This window comes from Ylistrum balloti, unplaced genomic scaffold (genome assembly GCF_031769215.1).
Source record: "Ylistrum balloti isolate Yb309-2 unplaced genomic scaffold, AGI_CSIRO_Ybal_v1 Utg370248, whole genome shotgun sequence".
NCBI lineage: Eukaryota > Metazoa > Mollusca > Bivalvia > Pectinida > Pectinidae > Ylistrum > Ylistrum balloti.
The window spans coordinates 549941-558981 of NW_026782199.1; the positions used below are offsets into that span (position 1 = coordinate 549941).

Here is a 9041-nt window from a genome sequence, read left to right on the forward strand (position 1 = left end):
GCTTTAAATATGTATTTGTGAAAAATAGCCTACCACGAAGTAGAAGGAAAGAATTTGAATAGTATGACACTGATGTGGGGGAAGGGAGGTAACTCTCATTTCCTAACCTATTCCAGATTGTGTGAAACCTGCAATATGATACAATCATTTTTTTTATTATTGATAAATAAACAGGAAATAGTGAAATAAAAGCAAAATAGATATGTGAATATATCTGCCAATTTTAGACGCGAACAAAAAGGGTCTGATCTAAACAGAGGATATGACAGGAGCTCGCACTTTTGTCCACGTGTACATGTTTACATTTTCTACTTCCGGTAAGAATAGGACTTTTAATTTTTGAATAAAATTAAAATATTTTGATGAAAAGATATCTGTGGAGTATTTACGTATATAAAGCATGTTCCCATCACGTTTTTCGTTGTTTTGTAAAAACAAAACTCAAATCTCGTTTACTTATGAGACCTTGACGCTATACAGGAAATTGACAACATGGCAGACAACATGAGTGAAGTACCGGTCGTAAACGCAACAGTTAATGAAACAGCAGGAAATGCTACCACTAAGATTCCAGCTACTCCCGAAGGAATGGCCGTGGCATACGGGAGCCTGGTGATAATGGCGATTTTGCCCATTATCATCGGCTCTTTCCGTTCCGTGCGGTACCATAAGGCACAGAAGGTATTCTCAATTTCATGGTTTATTTCGGTAACTGCCGATTCTCCCATATGGGGATGTTTTAGACAGAATTCATGAATACAAATGTGTATATGGAGGTCGTCTTTTATTGTACAACGCTATTTCATTCACATGCCACATGTATTTGCCAGTAAATTATTCAGAATTTTGATCTGTAAATGGTTTGTTCATTTTAACTTCTGTGTTATATTTTACTCCCACGTAAATCTGAATTTTGTACATGTATAGATAATATTGTACATGTAAAGTTATATGAACTGGAGAAGATTATTTAGGAAAAGGAGTTTGAAGTCCATCTGAGTGAAGTCTTGATATTCTAGGTTTCAATCACAATCGGTGAATCCGCCACAATGTAGCTTTTCTATTCTTAATTTGGTTATTTGGACTTGTATCTTCTATCCTCCTTACTTTTACTCTCTCTGTATTTGTATGTGATATTGCCTTAGTTTCAAAGAAGATGTCCAATAAAAATGTTAACAGACACATAAAAAGGGGGTTTTCAAAACTACGATACAGATGTCTGTTAGTTGTGTTTCACAGTCTATAGAGTTTATGCCAGTATAACAAGTATAGTATTATAGATAAATACAGTGTTATGCTATAACCAGAAAAGGACTCGTAACCCACGATCAATAAGTAGAGATAAATTGATCTGCAAAGCCCTGACCAATTTTTCTAATGTTCCTTGCTCCTATTCCTAAGTTTTCACCACTGAAGACAACTTTATTTTTATCTGAAATTTTGGTATCCAATTTCCACGTACGCACAACATACATTCTGACTATGTAAGGGGGAAAATTGTAGTGACCAGATGGTGATTTTGGAACCAGGGCTTTCAAAATATAAATACTGGTTACAGTAGATGCCTTCATCAAGTGAGCTATCAGCTGACCACTAGCATTCTGTTTAATAAGTTCCTTCACTGATGCATTCAAAAGTTGATTATGATGTATCTGTATCTCGGAGATAAGGTTTCACAGCTTCTAGAATAAAATTAAATAAGTCATCACATCTGCCAGATACACATAATACAATAGTTTTGAATGTCCTTTCAAACTATCAGTGTGCTTTTGATATTGATCCTACTGGTATCTGACACACAACAGTGCCTCTCATGAATACTTTGGTCAGGTTATATATTTGTTACATGAAATTGTTGAATTTCATCGGTACAACTAATTACAAAACTAATCTGAATATTCAATATGTTACTGGCCTTACTACATACCTACTACATGTACTGAACAATACCTAAGTTTAAAAAAGGGATATTGGTTGATTAAATGAGTGAGGGTGTGTTTTACAGGAGGCAGGTGAAAAACCAGAGACAATGACCAGTAAGGATGCTGCAATGTTCCCCATTATAGCTAGTGGTACACTTTTTGGCATCTACCTCATATTTCAGGTAAGTTTTTTGTGTTTTGTCTTGTTAAGTGTTTTGTTCTATATGTACAATCTAATCAAAGTTCATTAGTGCTTCGTAATGAAGTTTAATGTCATTCAATGTGAGGGATTCAGTATATATGCTGTAATTTCATTTTAATATATAGACAACTGGTGAACAATGCTTTTTTGAGCATTTCATTTTTTTGTCAAGAAAAATATGACATTCCACAATTTCATATTAACAAACAACTAATAGTATAGATAATATATGAAAACAAGTTCAAACTATAATAATTCATTAACATATATTTTCTCTTTCATTCTCAGATTTTCTCAAAAGAACACATCAACTTACTTTTGACAGTGTACTTTTTCTTTCTTGGAGTGTTTGCATTGGCACATATAATTGGGTGAGTAGATATGGTTCTGTGAATTTAAAGTGTAGCAGATATGGTAAACAAATTTTCTTCCAAATTTTGTTATCGTGCAGTAAAATTTCCTGAAATAAGTGATGTCCAATTCAAAAACTACAATGGATCAGCAAAATGTTGACAATTACTACTTATTTAATTGCACCAAAAGCTCATGCTGTTTGTGAAAACAATTTTAAAGTTGTTCTCAGTTTTAATTTAACACAAAGTCCTTTTTATTTTCAGTCCATTTGTATCAAAGATGTTGCCAGCTTCATTCCCAAACATGGATTATCATCTCATATTCACACAAGGGAAGAAAGAGAAGAAAGAAGGTACTTAAGTATGAAATGAAATCCATACCATATTCCTGTATAACAGCTGTCAGTCTTTTTTTATTATTTTTTCATGTTTTAGAAATTACATTAAACCGTTCTACATAAATTGCATCATAAACTCAACTGTATCTGGTTTAGGAAAACACAGATGTGTAATCTTGTTTGACCTGTGTACTGAACTTTTGTGTTAGTAAGCCAGAGATATAGGTAAATACCTATAGTGAAAGCAGTTGTTGCTACAAACTTGATGTAGTTTTATGATTTATTTGGCAGATCTGATGAATTATGAGTTTGACAGAAAAGATCTGGTCTGTTTGGGGGTGTGTACAGCCATTGGAATCTGGTATCTTGTCCAAAAAGTAAGTCGTTTTCCAGAAGACACTTATGTTTGAAATTATATCATTGCATTTTAATTAGAAACTAAAGTGAGCCTTGGAATCAAAAAGCTTGTTATAAGGAAGGAAATATTTATATCAGAGGCAGCTGCATATTTCAGTAGGTAATTGAGAAATTATTTACTAACACTTGTCTCAGCAGAGAAGTGATGATGATATGACAAGAAATTGTCATGTTTAAAGAAAATCTTATCATATATACTTGTGAAGATACAACCATAACAATATAACACAGGAATATGAACACTTACCAAATATTAACACAGGTTTGTGATATCATATCAGTCAGGCAGACTAGAGCTAAAAGCTGAAATGAAAAGCTAATTAATTGAATCTGGAGATAAATCAAAGCTCAAAGTGTATAGAAGAAATTAGGTTTTTTAGTGCATACCAATAAATATATGCAATTTGTTTATTTTTTTCTCTGTTTTACAGCACTGGATAGCCAACAACCTGTTTGGGTTTGCATTTGCTGTCAATGGTGTTGAATTGCTGTCTCTCAACAGAGTCAGTACTGGATGTATTCTGCTGGGAGGACTCTTCATATATGATATTTTCTGGGTAGGCAACAGACTACTGATGGATACACTTGTTTCTCTGACAAGGATACATTTAACACTCTAGCACAAACTTCATATGTCTGTTTGGCGAACTTGATTTCTTTATCAAAAACTTTCTATCTTTCTTGTTGTTCAGATATTTAAGATTAGCAATTCATCTTTGAAATGTCTGTAGATGTACAAATACATATAAATTTACGTATGAAATTTTTTAAGGCAGATATCACTTTATAAATTGATAAGTTTTAAATTTAGGTGGAATAAATGTTTTACAAGAATACTAGCCCTTATTAAACCTATATATATACATATATATATTGTAAGTTAAAAACAAATCTTGTAAATGCATTAAAATTTAATTGTAGTTATAATATGTTTCCTACCACTTTTTTTAAGGTATTTGGAACTAATGTCATGGTTACCGTTGCCAAGTCCTTTGAAGCACCAATCAAATGTAAGTATTATTGTATGCTGGCATAAACTACTTAGTGAAGTAAAATATAAATAGTTAAATTAAACCATAACAATAACAAGAATTAAACAATAAATAGTATGTTTTTCTTCTTTAATTACTGATCAAGTTAATGTAGATGCATGTGTTACAATAACTGATTTATTTATGACGGAAAATGACTGATTAGTATTTTTCTCGTGATTTCAGTGGTGTTCCCTCAAGACCTCCTAGAGAATGGTCTAGGAGCCAGCAACTTTGCTATGTTAGGTCTTGGTGATATAGTAATACCAGGAATCTTCATAGCTCTTCTCCTTAGGTTTGATATGAGGTAAGAACACCCAATAAATAGTTATATTTACAAACATACCATTATCAGAACAATGATCTTGATTAACTTTGTGATAATTTATGTTATAATTAATGTTAGTTTAAAGTTTAACATTCTTCAATGTCTTCTGTTTCTGAACATTTAAACTGTTCTGTTTTCAGTCTGAAGAAGAACTCCAAGACATATTTCTATGCTAGTTTTACTGCCTACCTACTGGGATTGTTGTTAACCATTTTTGTAATGCATTTCTTCAAGCATGCTCAGGTAAGTGCACATTACACTATCTATATACCACATGTTCTTACTTCAATACATATACTTAAATTATTCCATTCCCTTTAACAGCTATACTTACATTATTCAACTCCTTACATCACATATACTTATATTATTCTATTCCCTAAATCACCTATACTTATATAATTCTATTCCCTAAATCACCTATACTTGTTTTATTGAAATAAAATAACCTCAATAGTAATTTGTCAGAATGACAACATACTGATATGTTTATTTGTATAAAATCCTAGATCTGCATTTCTGCATTTTCAAATTTGTAAATCATATTTTTTAACCAATTAAATGGCTACTGATTACTGATATGCCACGGTTGGTGTTAAATTCTTTAAATGTTTCTCTTTCAGCCGGCCCTGCTGTACCTTGTGCCTGCCTGTATAGGTTTACCCCTTTTTGTAGCTTTAGTTAAGGGAGAGGTCAAACAGTTGTTCAAGTAAGTTCTTTTTTATTTTTATTTTTGGTAATCAGCTAAAAGAATATTGCCTAAAAATCACTTATCCATATTGTATTTTACATTAATGATACAAAGTACATGTTGTGTGAGTTTTTTGAGAACTGTTAATAAATATTTGTTTTGATTACATAGCCTTTTTCTGATTAATTATATTACCGGAGTATTATGAAAAAACATGATTGTAAATTCTGTCGGATAAGTATTATTCTTTGTGTTTTCTGTCACAAGAAAATACAAAATTTCATGACTTCTTGGTAAAGTTGATGGTGTTGTTATTGCAATTTCCTGTTTTTCTCACAAAATGCAAAGTAACATGCTTAGTGAAATATCTGCTGAAAAGTTATCTTTGAGTTTTTTTTGTTTTTATGTTTTTTTTTTTTTTTTTTTTTTTGTTTTTTGTTTTTCTTTTATAAATATGCAGAAACTGGTTTTATAGACAATCTGTATGTATTGTGAACTTGAGATGCTCTGATAACAGATGTGTTTTGTTACCTTTCAGTTATGAAGATCATTCAGAGGAAAAGAAGGCAGATGAAAAGGAAAAAACAGCAACAAAAGAGGAAAAGAAATTGAAAAAAGAGAAATGAAGTTTCTCTCATTCTTAGATGTACATTGAATCAAACAAAATGTTGTTAAACATCTGGTAATTTTGGCTGTAAACAAAATTTTGCATATTTCATTCACTGACATTATTGAAACTCCATAATTTACAAAAAATAGTTGTACTTTTAAAAATACATATGCCAAAGTTTCCATGTTTACAGAGCTAAGTAAGATCCTGTGAAACTGTTAATTAATTTGATCTTGCATCCTATTGTTTGATTTTGTAAGCATGCTCTCTGTGTTTAAGATATAGGTAAAAAAAATAGTTAATAGATTCAGAAAGTTTATGCCTGTTATTGAACAATACACTGACATTAATGATCTACAAAGAAGTGTTTCTTTTCTTGTTTAGGATTTATCATCAAATGATAAAAAGTGTAAAGCTACAAAGATCTGAATGTATCAGGATTGTATTTAAGTGTTTAACAAATTACTGCTGACAGTTTAGGCAGGTGTTAGCTGCATTTATATCATTTGTAAAACTAATAACGAGGTACAGACAGAGATAATGATGTTGTTCATGTTGTATGGTGCTTTTAACTTTACAAGGATATACTGCCATGATGTAAGGTACAAATTCTACTAGAATTCACACTAGAATAAATCATACGCCTACACATAACTTGTTTCTATCTAGATGTGATAGATTTGATCTAAATACAGGTCGTAATTATGTTATAAACTATTGTAGACTTGTCATTTTTCTAGTCGATTAGTACAAATGCATGTTATCTGTTGACATGAAATACAATATTTACTGAGGAGATGTAGTATAGATTTAAGACAGGGCTGTGTACCTGGGTAATACATTTATATAGATATTGATAAACACATATATACTTGTCAGGATGTTCAGCTTTCAATTTATGAAGAATGAGAATATAACAAATGGAATTTTAAAAAGAGAAATTAGGCTCCATACTGGGGATAAGTAGATTTTAAAACTAAAATTGACAGCAAATTCTTTATCCATATGATAATATAGGCAAGATAAATTACACGTCCATATTCTAGATCTGTCCTAAATGCCACTTTTATATCAAGGCCACTTATCCATAAAGGCCACTTATCTCTGCTCCTTAGAGTGGCCACTATTGACTGCATTATGCTGCACACTTCATTCTTTAAAGATTATCTTACTAAAAATGATCCAAACATATTTGTTCTCATTAGAATATCCAGACACCTTCTTTGTTGACAAAAATGGGTGATTTTCAAAAATGAATTATTGTCACAAATTCTTAATGAAAAAGAGAAGATAAATTTAGCCCTATAAGAGTGGCTGGATAGTGGGAAATTGAGGATGATGCTGACTGGACACAAGAGCACCTGAATGTTGTTTGACTGATTTGTGGAACGCCCAGAGTAGCTGTGATTGTGTAGTGATGACTGGATAACGTAGGCAGATTAGTAACAGCTTAAGGGAACTTGTTTTAATGCAGTTTTAAATTTGTGAATTATATGACATAAACTGAGCTGTTTTTATGAGACAGATTATATGTTGATATATTTTAGACAGTTCATTTTTATTGATGGATGTAGTTCCACTTAAAGTACACACATTTCAACGCTAGCCAAAATTAGGGTTTAAAGATATTCCTGGAAAAATGCATTTATCAGTGTCTTGTTCATGTATTTTACTTTGATTTTACTTAACAAGTTCAAGCTGGTACTGATTCACTAGATATTTAGAAATGACATGTAGGGAGTTTTCTAAATGACCAAAGTTGATGTTGATGTTGTTACAACTCTGATATATCATATTGGTAACCAATGTGTTCATTTCCCATCCTTCAATTTACTTTTTCATGTAGAAGATTAGATCTAGATTTCAGATTCAGGTTTTCTTATTTCTTCAGTATAAAACTATTCCTGTACAGGTAACCTTTCAGCTGTGATTGTTAGATATATCTTATGAAGTTCAAACAGCGCTATTTTGTGGTGAAATATGTAGAGGCATGCTCATAACATGGTTGTTAATTGCAAAATGATGGGGGGAAAAACATCTTCAGCTGTTGTTTTATTCTGATTTTTTTTTATTTTCCCTTTTAAATTATTAACTCCTTCATTTTAAGTTTTTATTTATGCCAAACAATTGATAGTAATGTTGAAATGTTATTCTTTTTAAATTTTCTTGCATGTACAGTGAGTAACAGTTATCTCTCTTTAAGCACAAATTTAGTGTATATTTTATCGATTTGGTTAAGGGATCAGTTGAGAGAAAAGACAAAGGTTATAACCAAAAGATGTTACAGATGAGGCAAAGCAATACCAGTGATAATTAAAAAAACTGCCAAGAAGATCTTAATTCTTACTGATGTGTTTAAAACTAAATAACTAAGTTTTCCATTCAAGCATTTTTTCTTGGAATCAAACATTACTAGCATTACATGTGAGGTAAATAATTTATTGATAAATTCCCAACCTGGGGTTATCATGTATTTGCCACTCCTAAATAATGTTTTAAATTTCATGTTTTATGATGCATTGTATGCTCCCAAGTTCCTGTATAGAACCAAAGTGGATGAAGTGGATGATTTGTATAGCTATATAGGTATTGTAAGCATTAAATCTAGGACTAAATTGCCAACTATCTTACAGGGTGATTGAAAGAATGATAGGGTGTGGCGGGGGTGCGTCAGATTGAGTTGTGTGTAAGGTAGGCTTCAGTGCAAGCTGCTATGTTAATGATGCAAGTGATGTAAAAAAAAATTGTGAATAAATCTGCATAGTCCAACAAAATTGTGTTCTCTTTGTTTTGATATTGTTAAAGGACAAATCGTCTTAATAAATGCTTTCTTTAAACTGTACTGATGTAGACAATTATAATCCTATTCAGTTTACCTTACATTAATCACATAATTTAAGAGTTTGTATGTAGGGTATCAAACAGTATTGTGTATTGGTAAAAACCGCACTAGGAATCATGAATATGTTAACAAAAATGGATTTTGGAATTATTATTGATTGAATCTTTAACACATGACACTTGTATAACAGTTACCTCTGTGTGTGTAACATCATACAATATCAACAGACTATATGATATAATGATGGTAATATAATTCCCAAACATCCTTCAAACAGCTGCTACAAGCTGCTACAACAAACAACGCT

At 31.5% G+C, this 9041-nt stretch overlaps 1 protein-coding gene across 1 annotated transcript; it reads left to right on the plus strand.

Annotated features, from left to right (window-relative positions):
* The first annotated feature begins 492 nt into the window (after nucleotides 1–492).
* On the plus strand, nucleotides 493–8666 carry LOC132552419 (minor histocompatibility antigen H13-like). The gene is made up of 11 exons (XM_060216587.1): nucleotides 493–681; nucleotides 2006–2104; nucleotides 2413–2495; nucleotides 2742–2830; nucleotides 3107–3192; nucleotides 3664–3789; nucleotides 4185–4242; nucleotides 4450–4570; nucleotides 4732–4834; nucleotides 5215–5300; nucleotides 5821–8666. Exons 1-11 carry the CDS (start codon nucleotides 493–495, stop codon nucleotides 5906–5908), a joined length of 1128 nt encoding a protein of 375 aa, XP_060072570.1. The 3' UTR covers nucleotides 5909–8666.
* The last annotated feature ends 375 nt before the right edge of the window (nucleotides 8667–9041 follow it).

What these genes read in the sequence shown, in the direction of transcription:
- LOC132552419 (XM_060216587.1), top strand. Translation starts at nt 493, where the DNA reads ATGGCAGACAACATGAGTGAAGTACCGGTCGTAAACGCAACAGTTAAT. An exon ending in TCTGGTATCTTGTCCAAAAA is followed by an intron (nt 3,193 to 3,663) that starts GTAAGTCGTTTT and finishes TCTGTTTTACAG; the next exon opens with CACTGGATAGCCAACAACCT. An exon ending in CTCCTTAGGTTTGATATGAG is followed by an intron (nt 4,571 to 4,731) that starts GTAAGAACACCC and finishes TTCTGTTTTCAG; the next exon opens with TCTGAAGAAGAACTCCAAGA.